This window comes from Triticum aestivum, chromosome 5B, assembly GCF_018294505.1.
Source record: "Triticum aestivum cultivar Chinese Spring chromosome 5B, IWGSC CS RefSeq v2.1, whole genome shotgun sequence".
Taxonomy (NCBI): domain Eukaryota; kingdom Viridiplantae; phylum Streptophyta; class Magnoliopsida; order Poales; family Poaceae; genus Triticum; species Triticum aestivum.
Window position 1 is genome coordinate 450,206,946 of NC_057807.1, and position 23,367 is coordinate 450,230,312.

Below are 23,367 nucleotides of genomic sequence, written 5' to 3' on the forward strand. Positions count from 1 at the left end.
TCAGTACTTGATTGACAAAGCTTAGGGGTTGTAATGCAAAAAAAAAAAATCCTTCTAATATGAAGTTGACGAGAGAGTAGTAGTACGTAGCCCTAGTACGAGGTCTTGGCCTCCTGTGCAAGATTTTCCTTCCGAGAAAGGGATCAATCTGGGGCGACGCGTGGAATTCAATATCAACTACGTGTACGGGTATATAATACGCATAGCAGAGGCCAGCTTGATGTAGACATTCAGGCCGGCCTTTGAGTCTTTGACCGTATGATCGAGGAAAAGAATGTCCCTATGATCGACCAATTAAAACCTTTACCTGAACTATCAACGACGATGAGAGGAGGACTAACGGACTAGCGCAGCAGGTTCGTAGACCTTCGTGCAAATATAGTTAACGAGCAAGAGCTTGCACATAACATGCTGTACTTTCATACTCCCTCCGTCCGGAATTACTTATCGCAAAAATGGATAAAAGTAGATGTATCTAGAACTAAAATACATCTTGATACATTCATTTCTGAGACAAGTAATTTCGGACGGAGGGAGTACTTCATAGGATAGGTCATGGTGGGGAAAAAATTTCCGTGCATACCGGTTGCAAACTCCATCTCGTGCATACCCTCTCCTAGATGCTCCCACGTGTCCCACCTCCTCATCTGAACGATGTCTGCTCCTCTGCTCGGTTCGTGGCCTCTCTCGGCTTGGATTGGAAACGAACGCTCGGCTCCAAACATACGATCCCGGCTCATCGTGGTACAATCCCGGCTCCCGTCAATAATGCATCTGCGGTCGCTTCCGATCAGATAAACATCTGTAATTGCTAGCTGCTGCTTCCCCGTCCAGCCGTGATCCGGTCAAGTTTTATCATGGCTGAGCGACCGGGGCACTCTCCCCGTCCGTAATGTGATTGGTGGCCACGTTCATGGTCGAGCTTTCGCTCCACCGAGCGAAACTACAGCCATGTCCGTCGCACGCCCAAAGGCCGTCCATTCCTTCCCATGGCCACATGGGGTTGGAAGGACATCCATGGCCGCCGCGGACCGTTCTGCCGCAGGTAGGATCGCCGAGAAGGACGGGAGTGGCCATCCTGAATCTGACATTGTCTCTTACAAGGACCACCATGGTGGCTCTGCCGCTGGCTTGGATCACATAAACCTGACTACATGCCGCCATGATAGGAAAAGGGGTGCAGCAGTCATCCAAATGGATTTCTCTAAAATTACATTGATAGTGTGACCGAACGTACAGTGTTAAATCTTGATCAAATTGAGTAGCGTGCCTGTTGTAGAGGTTTTGGTGAGCTACATAAATTTCCCTACACTAATCATCAATTACAAGCTGTAGTTAGAACAACTGTAAAGGTTTCAAAACTTCTGGACTGCTGATTTAAAATATAATTATTATCAAAATTGGCGGTCCTTAAAGGATGTCACATTCATAGTCGAAATTGAGTTTTGTGGTTGGCCATCTTAATGAGGTTTCTTCGAGACAAAAATATTTACAGAGTTAGCATGGAAAGATCCTTGGTCCAGTGGAATTTCACGAATTATGTTCTTGTGCTTTAGAAGCTACAAAAAAATAAGAATTAAATGACTGAATTTGTAGACATATTGTGTTGTCTGACTTTAACTGAAGTTTAGTCCAGTTAATGACAAGGCAAACAAAAATAACATCTTTGCTACAGTGTATAGCAAATCAGAGAAATTAGAGAAACAGTCACATTTCGGAAACACATCCATCAAGTTGAAGACTTCAAATCATCCATATGTATTTCAAATGAAAAGGTACACTGTACACAAGTTATTGTACATTGTCAAGGAGAGCAATCAGCTCTACAGCGATACAACAGTTGTCCAACTCCAAATTTACAAAATTTGATATTCCTAGGCCAAGTCTACTCTATTAGGAAGCATGGAGTCTTCTCCAAAGGTTTCCTCGGCAGTTGTTTTGTTGCAGTGGTGTACTTGAGGGTCTTTGTCCAGCGGAGCATGGCTGCTGCACGAGTATGTGGCGTCCCGTTCTCTCTTTGTTCACTAGTCCCTCACGGTCGTGGATTTGACAATTTCTCCTTGAAGTCTGCCACAAGCTTTTATACATGAAGCTGCTCCAAGATAGTAAAGGACATGCACAGAATGTGAGTTTGGTCATGTACTTGAGACATAGAGAAAAATCATTGGAATTATGTATACTATAAGCATGAAAGGTTCAAATAAACAAATACAATAACCAGACACGAGGCATTGAACATTTCACCTTATGCTTCCTCTGTTTATTCTATCATGTAGTCGAGTTACAGAACCAGAACTCGTGTTCACTGCCCAACAAATAAATACGGAGCACATCTCATACAAGATAACTGAATCATTCGGATTGTTTTCTATTTGTTTCGTTCAAAATCCGAGTAAATTTTAAGGTTGTCTTTTGTATAAGAAAAAACTTTCATTGGACAATGAACGGCATTGTGGCAGCGTGGTCCAAATTCAGTGTTGTAATTTGGTGGTCTGCATTGGTGAATCACTATGCATGATTTCCTGAATCAACTGCTATCTAATTAAGGCTCTGCTCAAGAAAAAAATTACTGCTATCTATGGCTGTCTTATACACTCTGAATTGCTAATTTCAGTATCAATGCAAGCGCAGCAGGAGTCACCACTGGATAAGCAATTGAAGGACAAATTTCAGTGTTGACTGTTGAGTGCCATAATGAATCAGGACATTGCACCAAACGATATCAGCCCATGTTATGTACAGAATCACCAATGGAATCGGCAGTTTGTAAACCACAATTCACTATCTAACAACCGTACCAACCTTGGAACAGCACATATACTTGAATAAGATCATTTTTTATAAGATTTGTTGTCAATTGGGGTGCTTAGGGAGGGGGATTACCAGTTATGGGCGAGATGCAGTAGGTGCCCGTGGTGGAGGGAGAGGCCGCCGCCTGAGGCGGAGAAGGAGGGGGCGAGCGGCGCGTCCTGTCCTCCATCGTGGCGCACGAGGCGGCGGGGCAGGGGACTCCGGCGGCGGACCTTGGAGCCGGCGACTGGCAGAGAAAGGAAAGGGATGCCCTGAGCCGACTCGGCTGCGTGGGCCTCCACCTCCGCTGGCCTCGTCTCGTCAAGGAGCCGGGATCACATGTAGTTTGGAGCCGAGCTTTCGTTTCGGAGCCGAGAGAAGCCACGAACGGAGCGGAGGAGCAGATATCGTCAGATGAGTAGGTGGGACACGTGATAGCATCTGAGAGAGGGTATGCACGAGATGGAGTTTGCAACCGGTATGCACAGAATTTTTGGCTAGCTGGCTTCCTCATGTCGCCTCCCTTAGCTTCAGCTACAACTTCTCCGGTGCCGGCGTCCTCGCCAGCGCCGACCTCAAGTACATGAACGACTCCGCCCCCGCCCTCAACCGGATCGACCTGACCAACCACTCAAGGAAGTGGAGCACCGGCCGCGTAGCCCACGGGCAGGCGGTGCGTCTCTGGGACGACAGCGCAGGCAAGGTCGCCAGCTTCACCACCAACTTCGCCTTCGCCATCAAGCCCGCCAGCGATAACAGCGCGGCAAGTAGAATTATTTTCTCATGACATGCATGCCGTTCGTACGTTTACCAGTGGCTGCTTGCGCTACAGAGAGGTGATGGCATGGCGTTCTTCGTGGGGCCTTACCCGCCGAGCATGCCCACGGACGCGACGGGCGGGTACCTCGCGCTGTTCAACAACCGCGACAACCCGGCCAACACCGGCTTCCCGCCGACCGTCGGCGTGGAGTTCGACACGTTCAGGAACTTCGGCTGGGACCCCACCGACACCAACTGCCACATCGGCGTCAACGTCAACAGCATCAGGTCCATGGAATACACGGCGCTGCCGGACGGCATCTTTAACGGGTTCATGTCGGCGAAGGTGAGCTACGACGCTCAAACGGCCACGCTCTCGGCCACTCTGCGGTTCGACGACTCGCCAGGGCAGATCACATACGCGGTCAGCGCAAACGTAGATCTGCGGAAAGCCGGTCTGCCGCAGGACGCGGCGGTTGGGTTCTCGGCGTCCATCGCGGACTTGATCGAGCAGCATAAGATTCTTTTATGGTCGTTCGACTCCACTATGTCCGGTAGGTGCCTTCGCTTGTGTTTACCTATGTTCAGCTTTTTTTATATGGAAAAAAGAAGAGGCTATGTTCAACTTCTTTACCGACTTAGGAATCATCTGAGAATATGTAAATGATAGTTAATTTGGGCAGCTCTGACAGAAACCCTTACCTCTCCTTCACCTTAGGCTGATCATAGTGGGGAGTATCATATACTCGTATCATGCATATGATACTAGTATATGATACTACCTCCGTGGTGCATATTAACATAAAATAGTATCATAGATGATCATATTTATTGTCATGCACGACACAAAGCAGCATAGCATTTAACATGATACGGTGTCTACCTATGTTACTCGAACTCTCTCTCTCTCTTCATTAATTGTGTGTCACATAAGCATGCTAGTCCCAAGTGCATGTTACCGGTGATGTTACCTCCACTATGGCCAGCCTTATAAGAAAAGTGCCAAAATAATGAAGAGTGAGCAAAAACAGACGCGGATTCTTGGAACATGGTGCTAGGCACACCCTGTATAACATTTTAATTTTAAAAAGTAAAAAAATGTTAGTTTTTTCATAAAAGACCATGGAAGTCATTTCTTCTTGAAACTTTATGCGAGCGTATAACACTAGGCAATATTCATTAAAAGAAGTTTCAGAATTGTTTGACCTTTTTATATTTAAAAACAAAATCCGATTAGGGTGCGCCTAGACCAAGGTTCATTTGGGTATTTTCGGAACAAAACAAACTATATTTTTTTTTCTACGGTCCCTTCTATTGCCATTGTTATCAAAGTTATCCTAAAATCAACCCTCTAAATTTATATACAGAGAATAACAGAATATGCAACGCTCTCTATATACTTTTTGGTGCCGGGAAATTTCGTTCCTACCCAAGCACTTGCGCTCATAACTGTCCGTATCACCCTCGCCACTCTCATACGGCCGCAGCCTCATCCCCCTTCACGCGCTCCAGCCATTATTCCCCACGCCCCGTCGCCATTCCCTCGGCTCCACCACCGCTCCCACAACCCCCATCATAGAACCCCGCCTCCTCACATTCGCACTGCAACCACGTCCCTCTGTCATTCTACAGAGATCGCGGGTAGGGGTGTCTGCTTTGCATGTCGATGCTTCTCGACGCTGGAGGGGACCTCCTCGCCCGCTCCCTTCCCAGGCACCCCGTCCAACAGGCGCAACCTCCGCTTCGCGCAACGCTGGCGGGGTGTTTGAAAATATGTTGAACACCACAGACTCCGAAGACACCATTAATTGGTACAATATCACGAACCCAGGGGACTAGGGCATTGCTCAGACTGGAGTGGAGAGAATGATCTATGCGTCCATAGAAACCTCCGATCACCTAGGTCGACGCCATGGGCGTAGCTGAAGAGGAGAGCATGCTCTAGGCTGCCACGTGCACTTCTAAGGCCTCCTAGGCGGTCGTAGCCAAAGAGGAGAGGGTTCTCAAGGCGGTCATGGATTCTTCTGCCACTAGGGCCGAGTGGGAGGCCTGGAGAAGGGGTGTCTAGTCTTCCTTCGTTGTCGTTATGGAGATATCTTCGCACTCCACCTCTAATGACCACGATAACGGCCACGAGCCTTGTTATGTCGTTAGACTGCACCATCTTTGCCTTATAATATATGTTTATGTCGCATCTGGAACTTACCTATGTTTAATTATCCTTTTGTGAAGCATTTGGCCCTTATCTAATGTTTAGTTTTATGTAGTATCATGCATTACCTTAAGTATGTTCTGTTTGAATTTGCATTTGGAAGTTTGAAAATTATGCATTTGAAATGCTGCTAAATTGTGTGGTGTGGAAACATAAAAGTTTGAAACATATTTGTGTGAATTTGCTGAAATAAAGTTCTTTTACACACATATTAAGAGAAATAGAATAGAAAAATATTATAAAGGTAGCTGTTTTCAGGGAATCTGAAGTAACACGGCTCTCCGAAACCTTAAAAAAGGCTCTAGCTTTAAAGTCATTTTTAAGGCTCGTCATTTAGGGAATCTGCTAGAGTTGCTCTTTGCCATGTACACAACATTAGCTCTGGTGCTTTTGTTCTGCTCTTTTTGAGGCAGCCTATTACTATTTTTTTCTATTATTGTAGCACAAAAATTGCCAATTACCTAAATGATAAGGGCAATTGCACAATAAAAGGTGTAATCACAGCACAAAACAGAAATGTAATTGCATAAAAAGTGCAATTTCAGAAACAAAAAATATTGCATAAAATGTAAGTGATATGCTTGACAAACAAATATAACTCCAAATTAATAGAATTGTATAGGTAACGAAAATACACAATCAAAAGCCTTGCAAATAACAAATACCAAACATAAAATTATATAACATGTAACAAAAATGAATAATCAACCCCGTGCAAATTCGAATAGAAAACCATAATTTTTATAGTTAACAGAGACAAATGATCAAATTCCTTTCCAAACAGAAACTAAAAAAGTAAATTTTATTGCTCAATCAATTGAGATTTACATTATTTTGTGTTTGAGCTATAATTTTTTCAGTTCATGTTCAACTCCAAAATAATATTTTTCCAAACAACAACCAAATTTCGATTTTTGCTTCGAACGCGACCATAAGCGTACAGTGAGAGTCATATGGAAGCAAACATAAAAAAGAAAGTGGGTTTTTTAGCACACGTGCAGGTGAACCCCTTATTTGGACCATCAAGTTCTTTAAGATCCATGCTCTCTCTAGAACATTTTACCTTAGAACTTTATGGGTCAATGATCACACAAGTACTACCATGTGCAGAAAATATTTCAGCTTTTTTGGGTGCAAGCATAAATTTCTCGATTTATAAATTTAGAATAAAATTTATTATTTTAGAAATTTCTGTTGCGTCAAAAATATGAAGCAATTTCTACACATGGGAGGATTTATGTGATGTTGACCTACAAAGTTTCAAGTCCAAATGTTTTTTATTTGGGAGAAACAAAAAAAGTATTTTGGAAACGAACTTTGATGCAAAATTAGTTGGTATAGATAAGAGGTGCACCTACACGCGTACTCAACTACAACTTTCGTTAGGTAGTTACTCTCTTTTTTTTGTGCAACTCCATAGTTTCATACTCCAGAGTATTACTGATTTAAAGTGCAAATTAGATGATCTTTTTAGAGCATCTTCAGCCGTTGGCCCCCCCAGGACGCATAAAAATCGCCCCCTGGGGGCGAGCCGGCGATTCGTTCGGCGCTAGGGGCGGTTTTATACCCAGACGTCGCCCCCAGCTCGCCCTCAGGCGCCGATGTTGGCCCACTTTTGAAGCCCCATTTCGGCGAAAAGGACCCATATGAGCGAGAATAGGCCCATATTCGGCGTGGTTCACCGTGGCTCGGCGTTCAATTATCAACATAAATATATTTTTTAACACATATTTCATCACAGAAAAATCAAATACTTCAACAAAATATTACAATAACAAATAGTTCAATACAAATTATATAGTTCAACAAATAAAAACTCATGTTTCATCACATGTCGTGCCCGGCGTCGCCCTTGAGCCTCCATAGGTGCTCTATCAGATCTTACTGCAGTTGATGATGCACCTGTGGGTCTCGGATCTCCTGATGCATACTGAGGTAGGCAGTCCAGGTTGCCGGTAGCTGGTGATCAACTTGGGCAAAAGGACCCTGCCTGTGGTATGGTTCGGTGTCAAACACTGGCTCTTTCTGCTCGCTCTCAATGATCATGTTGTGCAAGATGACACAGCAGGTCATGATCTCCCACATTTGATCTTTCGACCAGGTCTGAACGGGGTACCGGACAACAGCAAATCGAGATTGGAGCACACCAAATGCCCGCTCGACATCCTTCCTGCAAGCCTCCTGAATCTTCGCAAACCAGGCTTTCTTGCCTCCAGGCACAGGGTTTTTGATGGTCTTCACAAATGTCGACCATCTCGGATAGATGCCATCAGCTAGATAGTACCCCTTGTTGTAGTGTCGCCCATTGATCTTGAAGTTCACCGGAGGAGAATGACCTTCAACAAGCTTGGCAAAGACAGGAGACCATTGCAGCATGTTGATGTCATTGTGAGTTCCTGGCATACCAAAGAAGGAGTGCCAAATCCAGAGGTCCTGTGTGGCCACCGCCTCAAGTACCACACTGCAACCGCCTTTGGCACCTTTGTACATCCCCTGCCAAGCAAATGGGCAATTCTTCCATTTCCAATGCATACAATCGATGCTTCCAAGCATCCCAGGAAATCCTCTTGCTGCATTCTGTGCTAGGATCCGAGCAGTGTCTTCCGCATTGGGTGTTCTCAAGTATTGCGGTCCAAACACTGCCACCACTGCCCGACAGAACTTGTAGAAACACTCTATGCTGGTGGACTCGGCCATGCGCCCATAGTCGTCATGTGAGTCACCGGGAGCTCCGTATGCAAGCGTCCTCATCGTTGTCGTGCATTTCTAGATTGAGGTGAATCCAAGTTTGTCGGTGCAATCCATCTTGCATTTGAAGTAGCTGTCGAACTCCCGGTTGGAATTCACAATCCTGAGGAAAAGCTTTCTGCTCATCCGATAACGGCGCCGAAATGTTTTGTCGCCGTGAAGTGGAGCATCAGCGAAGTAGTCGGAGTAGAGCATGCAGTAGCCTTCGAGACGATGCCGGTTCTTTGCTTTCACCTCCCTGGTGCCGAGCCACCTCGCCGCGGCTTTTCGTTGCGTGCTAGCAGCTGGGCGAGGGCGGCGAGCACCATGAGATGCTCTTCTTCCTGGACGTCGGCCTCGGCTTCCTCCTCCAGCAGCGCGGCGAGCACTTCCTCGTCATCCGAGTCCATCGCCGAGGCAGGCAAATCGCCGAACACCTTGCGCCCAGTGGGCGTGCACCCGCCGCTAAACTGCCCCTCCGAGGCCGGAAACGCCCAACTGCTGTCGGGGGCTGCCGCGGCGAACCTCTGCTATTTTTCCGGCGTGGAATGGCTATCTACCAGCTATCTACCGGTGAAGGGCGGCAGGCGGCGCTGGGATATAGCTAGTGGCGGCCGAGAGCACGGGGGGTGGGAGGCGAGTCGGGGAAGAAAATCTTGACTTTTCACCTGACGGCGTGGGCCAGCCGCGCTTTTCCCTTGCGCCGGAGCCCCCAAGCGCCCCCAGCGCGCCGGGTTCGGCCTGCAGCCACCGGGCGGAAAAAAGGGCCGAACCGGCGCTTTCCGTCGTCCTGGGGGCGCGACTGGGGCTTTTTTTGGCGCTGGCGCCGAAAAAGTCGCCTGGGGGGGGCCTGTTGGGGGCGCGGCTGGAGATGCTCTTATGTGGCTTATAGTTTTATGATACATTAGAGCATCTCCAGCCGGCCCCCCAAGACACCCCCAAGAGGCCTTTTTTGGCGCCGGTGGTTAAAAATCATTCCAGTCACGGCCCCAACATCTCATTTTTTGCCGGATTAACCCAAAAACTCAGCCGGCGACCGCAGGTGAAACCCAGCCCACCGGGAGTCACTTGGGGGCGGAGAGAGAAGACTTTACATGCAATTGGCCCACAGTCAGCCTCCCACCCCCTCTCTCTCCTTCTTTTTTCCAGGTCCCACCCTCACGTGCTCGCCTTCCCTCTCTCCACGACGCGCCTGCCTTCCCGCCTGCTCGACGTGCTTCCCCTGCGTGTTGTGGCCGCCCTCGACGGAGCAGAGTGGAGCTCGTGGCCAGGCGTGGACGGGGAGAGGGCGATGGCCTCCGGGGAGGCCACGAGCAACTCCGAGGCCGGGCGGGGCGGAGCATGGCCGGCGAGTTCACGGCCGGGCGAAGCGTGGCAGGGCGGAGTGACTACAGCAAGAGCTGGCGTGCTCTGGGTCGCGTCCCGGCTCCCCGTGGCCTCCCGCAAGTACAAGCTGGTGCGGGGGCTCATGGAGCTGGTGCGGCCGAGAAGCTCGCAGCCGAGCTCCTGTGGCTCGGGCAGAAGTGGCCGGCAGCAGAGCGGGTCGCGGCCGGCAGGGCATGCCTGGGCTAGCGGGGCGCACGAGGAGTGGTGGGGCATCTTCACGCCGGACTAGTGCTCCGGGATCAACCGCTTCATCGCGCTCTTCGTCGTGCTGCTGCTCTCCTTCCACCACGTCGCGCCATCGTCGTGTCGCTGCACTCCATGCTCCAGCACCACGCCGCGCCCCAGCAACCTCACCAACACCGGCCGGACAGGCGCAGGGCGCGCAGTCGTAGCCGAGGGTGCGGTCCGACCGCCTCGCGGAGCTGCTCAGGGCGGAGCCGTCCGAGTGCGGCGACGACGAGGGCGAGGCGGACGCGGCCGTGCGTGGCCGGGCATGGTGCACCACGGGCATCAGCAGCCTCGACGGGTTGGCCAAGTGCGTGACGAGGAGGAGTCCATCGACGTGATGTGGAGCCGGAGAGCATGTAGCGGGAGCGGCCGGCGTGGTGCGCCTCAAGGTGGAGCCGGGAGGAGGCCGAGGCAGCCAGCCGTCGCCGTGCGTGACGAGATGCAGTCTGCGCGGGTGGAGAGAACGTCGGCGGCGGCACCGGGGGGTGCGCCGAGCTCGAGCAGCGCGTCGCCGGCGGCGGAAGACGAAGACGTGGCTGAGGGAGTCGCCCGGTCGGCTGGGGTCGTCGCCGACGAGCTCAAGCTCACGTGGCCCGGCAGTGCCCACAACATGTTTGTTGTAATGACAAAGTGAAAAAGAAAAAATAAGACACAACCTGGGAGGCACAACGGTTGGAAAATTTTTGCACCCAAAGACAAAGTTAGCGTCGGGGCCTCCCTAGGAGGCCGAAAAAACGCCTCCTGGGGGGCACAACGGCTTGAGATGCTCTTACGTGACTAGGTTTGGGTATGAGATCATACACGCAAGAAACATGTGGATGGAATACATTCATAAATGTGGTATTGTAGATGTTGATATTTTATTCTATAAATCTTGGTCAAACATACATACGTTTGACTTTCACGAAAATTGATAACCTTATATTCTGCAATGGAGGGAGTAGTTGGATTTAAAGCTAAAAAAATTAAGCGTAACAAAATGTTTTATTGTTTAGTTGTTGTTGTAAGTTCACAATGCACTACGTGACTATTTATTTTTTGAAACAAGGCAAAAGACTTGCCATATGAAATTTATTAACTTGATATGTTTATTGATAGATTCAAAGACGAAAAACAGAGGTCTAATTGCCGGGCTAGTATCCGCTGGTATCTTCGTATTGCTCGTCATAGCCTCATGGCTCGGCTACCGCAATTGTCTGAAAAGGAAGGGTATAGCATCTAGAGGTGCAAAGACCCCTCTTGACCAAGACATGGACAACGAGTTTGAGAAGGGGGTGGGGCCTCGGAGATTCAGGTACAACAAGCTGTCGCGGGCCACTCGGGGATTCTCCGACGATGAGAAGCTAGGCGAGGGTGGCTTCGGGGCAGTATATCGAGGGTTCTTGCAAGACCAGGGGCTGCATGTGGCCATCAAGAGAGTTTCCAAGACGTCGAGTCAGGGGAGGAGAGAATACATCGCAGAAGTGACCATCATCGGTCGGTTACGGCATCGCAACCTTGTCCAGCTTGTCGGGTGGTGCCACAAAGCCGACGAGCTCTTGCTCGTCTACAAGCTTATGACGAACGGCAGCCTCGATGCCCATCTCTACAATTCCACGGAAGTCCTAACATGGGCAACCAGGTACCATGAATTTGAGTGTATTTTTTCAATTGTTTCTAAGAGCAAGTATAATAAGTCCTAGTCAGCAGGCTACAAGATGTTTCATGTAAGCAAAATCCTATATGAAGGAGTGAGAAAGGGAGAGAGAGAATGAAGCGGGCGCTTCGGCTAGCGCCCAGCTGCAGCACACTAAACTAGAATAAATCGCCCGCATGCAGCCGATGTGAGAGCTTTTGGCCGGCGTTTCCACCTCTCTTCCAATCACGTGAGTGCCTTGTGCTTCTTCACATGCAAACAATTAATGATACAATCCATATAACAGCTAACATACAGCCAACCTATTATATGAGTTAACTTTTACAAGAGCTACAAGTGACATGGCACATTCTTAGAGCCAGCAGCAGGCTCTTCTATTAACCGTGCTCTAAGTCTCACCTACTGGTTTATGATGCAACATGAAGTTAAGAGATGTGGAATTTTGAGCAGTTGTGTAGATGTCGACCTAAAGTTACAAAAAAAGGTTTTATTTACCATCTGCTTTAGACATATTAAATAAATCAAGATGAATTCTCGGTGAACAGATATTATTTACACTTCAAGGTCACAGAGTATATTTTTGGTATTTGTCTTGTGGATTTTTTCTAAAAAAGGAGGTTCAAACCCTCATTTTTCTGGTGACATGTACAGGTACCAGATCATACTTGGCATGGGGTCTGCTCTGACATACCTGCACCAGGAGTGGGAGCAGTGCGTGGTGCACAGGGACATCAAGCCGAGCAACGTGATGCTTGACTCATCGTTCAACGCCAAGCTGGGAGACTTCGGGCTCGCGCGCCTCGTCAACCACAGCAGCGGCGCTCACACCACGACGACGTTGGCCGGCACCAAGGGCTACATGGACCCGGCGTACGCGGTGACCATCCGGGCTAGCGCGCAGACCGACGTCTACAGCTTTGGGGTCGTCCTCCTGGAGATCGCCTGTGGCCGGAGGCCCGTCGACCCGCAGGAGGAGGAGAGCAAGGTCCTGCTCGTCGAGTGGGTCTGGGGGCTGTACGGGAGAGATGCGCTCCTCGACGCGGCGGACGCGCGGCTGGACGGCGACATGGACGAGCGCGAGATGGAGTGCGCGCTGGTCACGGGCCTCTGGTGCGTCCACCCGGACTACGGCTTCCGGCCGTCCATCCGACAGGCCATGAGCGTGCTCCAGTTCGAGGCGCCGCTTCCGGAACTCCCCCCGGAGAGGCCGATGGCAGTGTACGCGCCGCCTCACGGAGGGTACAGATCGAGCTACACGTTGTCGACTGTGTAAGACTTAGGGTTTTGGAAAACTGCACGACACCCGTTAAGGATGTGGCTATCTCATATATATAAGGGGTACACCAAGGTGTACGATACAATATACAAGACATATACAGAAGCTATATGTAAATACAGCCTAACACCCTCCCTCAATCTTAACTATGCCCTAAAGTACAAAGTATGTTAAGATTGCGCCTGCAGCCTACAAACTGAGGTTGTGGAAGAGACTTCGTGAAGATGTCAGCAAATTGATCTTTGGAGGAGATGAACTTGATGTGAAGTAGCTTCTGTGCAACACGTTCCCGTGCAAAATGATAGTCAACTTCTATGTGCTTTGTCCGAGCATGAAACACTGGATTAGATGAGAGATATGTAGCTCCAATGTTATCACACCAAAGGACAGGCGGCTGAGTTTGAGGAACTCCCAACTCTCTCAATAAGGACTGTACCCATATGATCTCAGTTGTAGCATTTGCAACAGCTTTATATTCTGCTTCAGTGCTACTCCTGGACATTGTAGCTTGTTTGCGAGCAGCCCAGGCGATCAAGTTAGGACCAAAGAAGACAGCATGTCCCCCCGTGGATCGCCTGTCATCTGGATTACCAGCCCAGTCAGCATCTGAAAAAGCAGAAAGCGTAGGAGACGGTGCTGGCTGAAGGAGCAAACCATATGAGGCAGTAAAGCAAACATAACGAAGAATCCGCTTCACCGTTGTCCAATGAGAAGTCCGAGGAGCATGAAGAAATTGGCACACACGATTGACTGCATATGAGATATCTGGCCGAGTGATAGTTAAGTACTGCAGGCCACCAACAACGCTACGATACTCAGTGGCGTCATCAGAGGTGAGAGGATCTCCATCAAACGCAGACAGACGATCAGTAGCAGACATAGGAGTCATGACATGTTTGCATTTAAGCATACCTGCCCGTCGCAACAGGTCCATCGAATACTTATGATGTGTGAGTGTCAAGCCAGCAGAAGAACGTGAAACTTCCAGCCCAAGGAAGTAATGCAACGTTCCTAAATCCTTTACCGCAAAATCTCCACTCAAGGAAGATATCAGACGGTCAGCAGTAGCATCCGAGGAGCTAATGAGGATAATGTCATCAACATATACTAGAAGATACATCGTCACCTGAGGTCGATGCAGAAGGAAGAGCGAGGTGTCAGGAGTAGAGGGAACAAAACCAAGTGACCGAAGAACAGAGCCCAATCTGGCATGCCAAGCACGAGGAGCCTGCTTCAACCCATAGAGCGCCTTGACCAGGCGACACAGATGATGAGGACGAGCAGGATCAACAAAACCAGGGGGCTGACGCATATAAACCTCCTCATCCAGAACACCATGAAGAAAGGCATTCTGAACATCCAGCTGATGAAGAAACCAGCCCCGAGTAACAGCCAAGGACAACAGAAGTCGAATAGTTGTTGGTTTGATCACCGGACTGAACGTATCCTCATAGTCAAGACCATACCTTTGCTTGAACCCTTTCGCCATTAATTGTGCCTTATAGCGTTTAATAGAACCATCAGCATGCTTCTTAACCTTGAAGACCCACTTGGAATCAATGACATTGACACCAGAGACCGGAGGAACAAGCTGCCAAGTACCATTTGTCAACAATGCCTGATACTCTTGCTCCATAGCTTGACGCCAATGAGGAATCCCGAGAGCAACCTGGAAGTGACGCGGTTCAGCCGAAGGGTCTTCCTTGACATGAGCAACACATGCCACAAGCCAGGCGACCGTCCCATCTTTGCGTTGCTTGGGACACACAATACCGGATCGACTGCGAGTGTGTGGTCGAAGAGGAACGGCCGTAGGTGGTGCAACCAGTGGCAACGGCCCCGGCGATGAAGAAGTATCTGACACAGCCGGTGACGATGCAGTGACAACAGGCGAGGACGAGGCCGACCCAGGCGAGGCCGACCCGGGCGACAGACTCGACTGGATGGGCGAGTCAGTCGGCTCAAGGCCAACTGAGGCGCGGCAGCCCAGCCCAGGCGAGCTCGCCGGCTCAGGAGAGGCCGGCCCAGATGGGAGCACCAGCTCGGGGGAGGCCGGCCTGGATGGAATCACCGGCTCGGGGGAGGCCGGCGCAGGGGAGACCAGCCCGGGCAAGGCCGACCCAGGCAAAACCGACCCAGCCTCAGAAGAGGCCGGCACGGACGGAGCCGACGCTGAGGCGCCCAGTCCAGGCATGCATGGCGCATGCACAAGGCCATTCGCCACGTCGGGTGCAGTTGATGGCTCCGGCTCCTCCAGCAACTCCAGGCGAACTCCACGACCCGTTCCTGCAGCATGATTAGGCAACAACGCAGGAGAATATGCAATATCAACAAATCGAGCAGGCAGTGGAGGGGTGGATTGCAAGGAGGAGACTGGAGGTGTGGGAGTTATGGATAAAGACGAGAACGGGAATACACTCTCGTCAAACACAACATCACGCGAGATGTAGACACGGTTGGATGGAATATGAAGACACTTGTACCCTTTGTGAAGAGAGCTATACCCAAGAAATACACAAAGTTTGGACCGAAACTCGAGCTTGCGCTTATTATAAGGACGAAGATGAGGCCAGCATGCACAACCAAAAACTTTGAGAAAAGTATAATCTGGAACCTCATTAAGCAATAGTTCAAGTGGTGTTTTCATCCCAAGGAGACGTGTAGGAAGCCTATTTATAAGAAAACAGGCAGTAGAAAAAGCATCACTCCAAAAACGAAAAGGTGCTGATGCATGAGCAAGTAAGGTGAGACCGGTTTCGACAATGTGACGATGCTTACGTTCAGCCGTGCCATTCTGCTGATGTGTATGAGGACAAGACACGCGATGCGAAATCCCAAGCTTATTAAAAAAGGAATTGAGGTTGTGATATTCACCCCCCCAATCTGACTGAACATGAATAATCTTATGCTTAAGAAGACGCTCAACATGAGCTTGAAATTGCAGGAACACATCAAACACATCGGATTTACGGTTGATAAGATAAAGCCAAGTGAACCGACTATAAGCATCAATAAAACTGACATAATAATTATGACCGCTCACAGAAGTTTGGGCATGCCCCCATACATCAGAATAAATAAGCTCAAGTGGAGTTTTGACGACACGACTCGAATTAGAAAACGAAAGCTGATGACTCTTGCCTTGTTGACAGGCATCACAGACTGTGGCAACATCTTTATTGGACACAACGGGAAGACTATGACGATGAAGAACACTACGGACTATGGGAGTGGCAGGATGGCCGAGCCGTGCATGCCAATGAGTAGGCGACACACGGACACCAGTGAGTGCTCGAGGGGCAGAAGGCAGATCAAGTGCATATAAGCCATCGCGCAGGCGACCTCTAAGCAGAACGTCCCTCGTGGCCCGATCCTTGATAAAAAAATAAAAAGGATGAAACTCAGTGAAAACATTGTTATCACGAGTAAGCTGAGGAACAGACAATAGGCTACGAGTAGCAGAAGGAACTCTAAGGACATTACGAAGATGGAGAGATTTCTGTTTATGAGTTAAAAGAGAGGCCTGACCAACATGTGATATGTGCATACCTGCTCCACTGGCGGTGTGAACCTGATCATTACCACGGTATGGCTCCTGAACTGAGAGTTTGCCCATCTCGCCCGTCAAATGATTCGTAGCGCCCGTGTCCATATACCATGTTGGATCAATGGGATATGATGTAGTGTGGCCTGCTTGACGAGCAGGCTCATGAGTGGCCAAGGCAGCTTGTTTCTCGTTGCCTTTGCCATTGTTGCCGACGCCGAGGAAGTCCTGCTTGAAGCGGCGATGACAGCGGGAAGCAACATGACCTGGGATGTTGCACAGTTGACAAGGGAGCTGAACGCCACAAGAAGGGTAGGAGGCACACGAATGACCACCCCCGGTCGTGGGGAAAGGGGCTGCGGCAGGCGACCGCGGAGCCTGCAAAGTCAATGGTGCTGTTTTGCCCGCTGCAGTTGACTTGAAGGGCTTCCCTTTTCCACGAGTGGCAGCGTTGGCAGCCATGAAACTCGGATTGGTACGGCGAGACTTGATGCGCTGTTCCGTGGCAAGGAGGCGGGCGTAGAGCTCACGGGGTTCAAGTGGAGTATCACGGCCATTGATGTTCTCAGCAAGGTTATCATAGTCGTCATCCAGACCGTTCATGACGAAGGTGGTGAAGTCCTCTTTGCGAAGCGGTTGACCAATGGAGGCCAGAGTGTCTGCGAGACGCGTCATCTTGCCGAAGTAGTCGGTAATGCTGAGGTCAAGAAGCTTGGTCTCTCCCAGTTCCGTACGAAGAGTGTGAGCACGAGCCTGCTGCTGAGATGCAAAGCTAGTGTGAAGGGCAGACCACGCCTCCTGGGACGTGGCAGTGAAGAGAACCAAGGAGGACACCGCCTCGGTGAGCGACGACTGGATCGCCGAAAGTATGGCCTGATCCTGAGCCACCCACGCATGGTATGCCGGGTGATGTGGTGGAGGACACGGCAAGGAACCGTCGACGTAGCCCTCCAGATAGCGACTGTGGAGAAGTGGCAGCACCTGTGCACGCCATGACAGATAATTGTCCGTCGTCAGCTTCACTGGGATCAGATGCGCGAAGTAAAACGGCGTGCTGGCCACAGCATGATCAGCAGGAGGAGGCGCCGTGTAGTAGGTCATGTGAGATGATCCACCAGATGCAGCCATGGCCGGAGGGTAGTAGCCGCCGTAGGGCAATGGCGGCGGCGGGGCCCTGTCCGACCCAGCGTTCGCGGCGACAGGTGAAGGCGTGTAGGGCGCGTAGGGCGCCGCTGCAACAGCGGCAGGAGACGCAGCTGCGGCGGGCGCGTAGGGCGGCGCCCCGTAGTGGCCCGTTGATGAAGTAGCGGCCCCGTAGGGGCCATAGGCCGCCGATCCAGCAGGGACGGGCGCCGCCCCGTAGGGGCCTGCGGGCGGGAGTGGAGCAGCCCTGTACGGGCCGTAGGCTGCCGATCCAGCGGGAACGGGCGCCGCCCCGTAGGGGCCTGCGGGCGGCAGTGGAGCAGCCCCGTGGGGGCCGTAGGTGGCCGATCCCATCCACGGACCGGTGTACGAAGGATCCCCGGGGCCGGCGGAGGCGCGGCCGGTGACGACGGCGGTGGCTGATCCGAGGAGGCGCCTACCATCGAAGATTGGCCGGTGTAGACCGAAACCAGGGGACGCGAGGAGAGGAACGGCGACGCAGGCGCCGTGACAGAAGCCGGCGCGACGGCGGCGACGGAGTTGGGCGCGATCGCGGTGGCGGAGGCGGCGGCGGCAGCAGCAGCGGAAGACATAGGACCGGTTAGGGTTGATACCATGTAAGACTTAGGGTTTTGGAAAACTGCACGACACCCGTTAAGGGTGTGGCTATCTCATATATATAAGGGGTACACCAAAGTGTACGATACAATATACAAGACATATACAGAAGCTATATGTAAATACAGTCTAACAGACTGGGAGTTCCGGCGCCGGCGGACGCTCGTCCACAAGTGACCGGACGGCAGCGAACAGCCGTTCATTTGCCATTGCGCCCACGACGAGTCAGACCACAAGGCCGACCGCCGCGTCCACGCCTGACCAAACTCACGCCCCCGGCATGACTGGGCATGTTCAGTCCACGAACTACTCTTCCTAGCACAATACTGTCAAGGTGCGACTGTTTTACTAGGAGTTTATGTATGTATTCACAGTGCCAAAGAATGAAAAAAGTTATAGAAGTGTAATGGGCAGAGGGGAACTCTACGTATGTACCGCTACACGCCTACACGCGAGACATATGCTTCCATAGCAACCCCTAAAAAAAAAATGCTCCCATATCACAACCAACCGATGCCGCCAGCCCACCGTATATGGTATGTTCCCAGTCAGACTGTCAGAGAGTCTCGTTTCAAAAAAAAGAAGAAGTTATTTTTCTTTCTCGTTTCAAAAAAAAAAGACTGTCAGAGTGGTCTGCACGACAATGATTTGTAGCGTTTAGGATTCGTATATATTGATATGAGTGAAGGAAACGACTGATCTGATAGATCCAGCGTCTAGCAACTAGGATTAAACCTGATTCATGTAACCTTCTCAATAGTCGATACAAATCACATTCTTAGAATCCCCTTGGTCCAAATGGATTTGACAATTTTGTGGCCTGGAACTTTAACCCTATGAAAAAAATAAAAACATTGTTCAGTATTTTATAAAAATGTTCATCGCTTTATATTATAAAAATGTTCAACATATACTACACAAATGTTTAGTGTGTATTCAAAATATGTTCATTCTATATTAAAGAATTTTTCACTGTGTATTTCAAAATTGTTCACCCTTTTTAAAAAATAAAAAAATATAAATCTATATATTTCTTGAAATATGAAATATTTCTGGAAAATCAGTCATTTTTATTTTATGAACAAACTTTGGAAAAAAGGATTATTATTATTAAAAATCTGAAGAAAAACAATTAAAACATGAACAATTTTTAAAAGTCCCAATATTTTTTGTATTTCAATAAAAATTAAATAAAATAAAAATAAGGGGAAAATAAAAAAACTTGAAAGAACAAAAAAATAACAAAAAAGCATCAGATGGTAAAACGTAAAAAACTGCAGGGAACGAACATACATCGTGCGAAAAGAACTACGGGTGTAAACTAGGCTTTGCCAACTAAAATGGGTTGGGTTGTGGTGTCGTTGCCTTGATATCTATATAATCTCTATCATCATTGTCTTGAATCTTCTGCTAAATTATAAGTCTGGGTTGGGCATAGCGGACCTAATTCCGTGTGCCTGCTTCTATGCTCGGTCTTCCAGACGCCTGGAGTCCTCCTATTCAACGGTAAATCCTATATTGCGAGTGAACAACACTAACCACTATGCCATCCTCACGCTTGTGTATAGCTACTTGTTTTATTACATTTCTATGTATAGCAAAAGCCCCTATGTTTTCTCTTTTTTTTGGTGTTATCTTTTTATTTTCTTAAATTAGTAAAAAATTATAAGTCGATGTTTTTTCAAAATTGATGAACCTTTTCAATTATAATAAAAGATCAAATTTGATGCACTTGTTTTCTAATTCGATGAACTTTTTTTGAAAATCAACGAACTTTTTTCATTTTTGGTGAATTTTTTCTAAGAATCGATATTTTTTTTAAAAAAAATCAATGAACTTTTCCCAAATTGATTAATGTTTTTCAAATTCGATGAAACTTTTTAAGTTTGTGGGATTTTTTCCAAATTCGATGAACTTTTTATCAAATGTTCACGGATTATAAAATTGATTTACATCTTTACCAATTTTCGCTAATTTAAAATCTGTAATGGTTTTAAAATTGTTATGAAATGATATCACATAATTTTAATAAAATGTACACAAATTAACAGTTGCTTCAGAAATTATAAAAATGTATAAAATATTCACAATTTTAAAAGTTTGTTTATAATTTTAGAAGTGTTGAAAAACTTTGTCGATTCCAATTTTTGTCCAAAAAAATGCTTGGATTTAAAAAATATTCGCAAGATTTTATAAAAGTTCATGAATCTGAAAATTCTTCAAGGATTTGATAAAGTATTCACATAGTGGAACAAATGTGCCAGAATTTTTAAAAATCTTCGTGAATTAGGGAAAAAGAAGAAGAAGAAGAAAGGACCAAAAGAAAATTAAACAAGAAAAATAAATATGAAGAAAATAGGACATGAGAAAATTAAAGAGAGCGAGTAGAGCAAAAAAAAAACCAAGCAGAGCCTTCCCTTTTTTTGAGTTGAGAGCAGAGCCTTCCCTAAATTGGAAGAAACACTCGGATATACCGGCCGAGTAGAGCGCGTGGGATGTGCATTTGATCGATCGCCTCCCAACACACGTTCAATAGGAAATGCAATCCGTGTATGTGCATTACTACCACATAATATAAGCGTCAGGAAATACAAAATGACTAACTAACGGGGGCACACAATTTTGTTGGGCGTGGGAGTGCTCGAGCTCGACGTGGAGCACCCCCAGTGCCGCCACGTATTGCACGCGGAGCACTTCTGGCATTAGAAATGCTTTTCCTGGGGTTTTTTCCTTGTTTCTGTTTTTTTTGGCTTTTTAGTTTGATTTACTCTGTTTTTTGTCTTTTGTTTTTCCTGCTTTTTCATCAACCCCTTGTGAAGCATTGGTTCTTTCGGAAAGCATGGATGTGCTCTGCTCTCTCGTGGGAGCATAGGTTAGATTACACATAGTAAGGCACATGTTTGTATTCGTTGGGAGCAGACGTTGGAAACATGCATGTTAGTGCTAGTTGGAAGCACACGTTACAAAGCACAAATTAGTACTAGCTGGGAACATGGATTTTTTGAAAAAAGTTATTTGAAACATGAGATCTGGTTTCAAAGATCTCAACGTGGCGAATGCAACTATGAAAATGGTTCATAATTTGAACACATGATTCAGGAGATATTTCGTTTTGAAAAACCGAAACCAAAGAAACACAAACAAACCCAGCAAAAATCTCTGTTTTATTCTATATGTATACTCAACCTACATTTCATAGGTTATACCAATCACTTATGAGTCCCAAGCAAATCAGCATTCAGCAGGTGTCCCCTTTGCCAAGGGGATCAGAGATTAGTATCTTTTTTTTTTTTGAAGGCACAGAGATTAGTATCTAGTTGGTATCAAATCATGTCGTATCTTTTTCTTGAGCAAATCGTTCTTATCAACCACGAGCGCAATGCAGGATATCGTGTCGAATGTACCGGTCAATCATCACCGGGAGCGATAAGATGACAGGGAAAGGTGCCAATAATAAAGGCATTGCTTGGGACGTTCTGCGACTTGCTGCTCATCATGCAATTGTTTATAGGTGGTGCAATCATACAATCCTGGATTGTGTATCTGCTCATCATCATCAAGCTGTCTGGATAACGCAATTGTACAATCTGCCGGTGATCTAGACCCCAACAGATACTACTAACCTACAGAAGATAAAAGATGAAACTGGATGAAGAAGTTGCAAATTCCGGTATATTCACATGGGAACCGTTCGGTACAAATTTTACATACAGAAAAGAATAGGACCCCATATCGTTCATGAGGCAATGACACGGAGTATACACTGTACAACAACCTCAATATCCTCCTACTAATACTACCACTAACCTACAGTCTACAGATTGAAAATGTTCAAAAAATCCAACTGAACTTCCAGTACGAGATTCCTACACCTTCTGATCCATGCCAAAAACCGCAACACCTGCAGAGAAGAAGAGGATTCAGTACCAGAGTAAGGGTACTAGGGTGCGGATTATTTTGTTTCAGAGTCTGGATTCCTGGTTGCACGGGAGCTGTAGACTTACCTATCGTTGGCAGCAGGACCGTGAGAGCGGCAACGCCGACGATTTTGATGGGCATGCCGGTGACCACCATGTCCTTGATGGTGACGTAGCCGGTGCTGAACCCGACGGAGTTGCCGGGCGACCCGGTGGGCAGCAGGTAGGAGAGCTGCGCGCCGACGGCGCCGGGCACCATGAGCAGCAGCGGGTGCACGCCGATGGTCCTGCCCAGCTCCGCCAGCAGTGGCAGCACCAGCGTGGTGGTGGCGTCGTCGGAGGTGAACTCCGTGAGGAGGCCGCTGAAGGCGCACGCCACGGGCGCGACCGCCAGCGCCGGCGCGCCCCGCAGGAAGCCAAGCCACCCGGCGAGGATGTCCGTCAGGCCGCTCGCCTTGAACCCGTCGGCGATGGCGAACCCCGCGCCGAGGAGGAGGACGATGTGCCACTGCAGCCGCCGGCACTTGCCCCAGTCCATGAGCTTCTCGCCGTCGCTCTTGCCGCTCGGGATTATGAAGAGCAGCGTCGCCATCATGATCTGCATTGCGCCCAGGTTGGTGTGCCGTGAGCTCGTGTGACAGATTGTCCCCTGAGAAATGATCGGAAGTCTGTGATGCTTACAGTGACTGTTCCATCCCCGACATTGCCGTGGAAGAGGACAGACCACCCAGGGATGTCGTCCGTCAGGCTCCTCGTCATCCACAAGACGATCAGGCCCTGCATGAATCAGCCATTGTTCCATTCAGCTCTGTTGCAATAACACTCTGTTTCTAGGTTCATGGAAGAAAAATGCTAGAAAATTGTACTGATTGACAATGTGCAAACTTACCCCAAAGACGGCAAGAACCATCTTCTCTGCAAAAGCCATTGGACCTGGCACAAATCAAAATGAATATCCCCATCGTCAGATAACTAAACGCTGGAATTTCAACGGGTGCCAAAGGGCAAATGTGGTTCATTCAGTTTACTCCACGGAATGTTTGACCAAGATATTCAAACTGGCCAGATCACAAGAACATATTTGAATACTACAGACAGACATTTTCACACACACACACACACACAGAGAGA

The 23,367-nt window shown here is 48.4% G+C and overlaps 1 protein-coding gene and 1 pseudogene across 1 annotated transcript in view; one reads left to right on the forward strand and one right to left on the reverse strand.

Moving 5' to 3' along the window:
- The first annotated feature begins 1,017 nt into the window (after positions 1-1,017).
- LOC123114864 (L-type lectin-domain containing receptor kinase IX.1-like) lies at positions 1,018-18,638 on the forward strand (annotated as a pseudogene).
- Positions 18,639-21,977: 3,339 nt separating this feature from the next.
- Positions 21,978-23,367, reverse strand: part of LOC123116396 (tonoplast dicarboxylate transporter) — a 2,829-nt gene continuing 1,439 nt past the window's right edge. Inside the window, exons 3-6 of the mRNA XM_044537357.1 lie at positions 23,126-23,169; positions 22,918-23,013; positions 22,324-22,834; positions 21,978-22,220 (exon numbers count right to left, since the gene is read on the reverse strand). Of these exons, the coding sequence (XP_044393292.1) occupies positions 22,186-22,220; positions 22,324-22,834; positions 22,918-23,013; positions 23,126-23,169 (686 nt within the window). The 3' untranslated portion in view covers positions 21,978-22,185. The remainder of the gene's footprint in view (positions 22,221-22,323; positions 22,835-22,917; positions 23,014-23,125; positions 23,170-23,367) is intronic.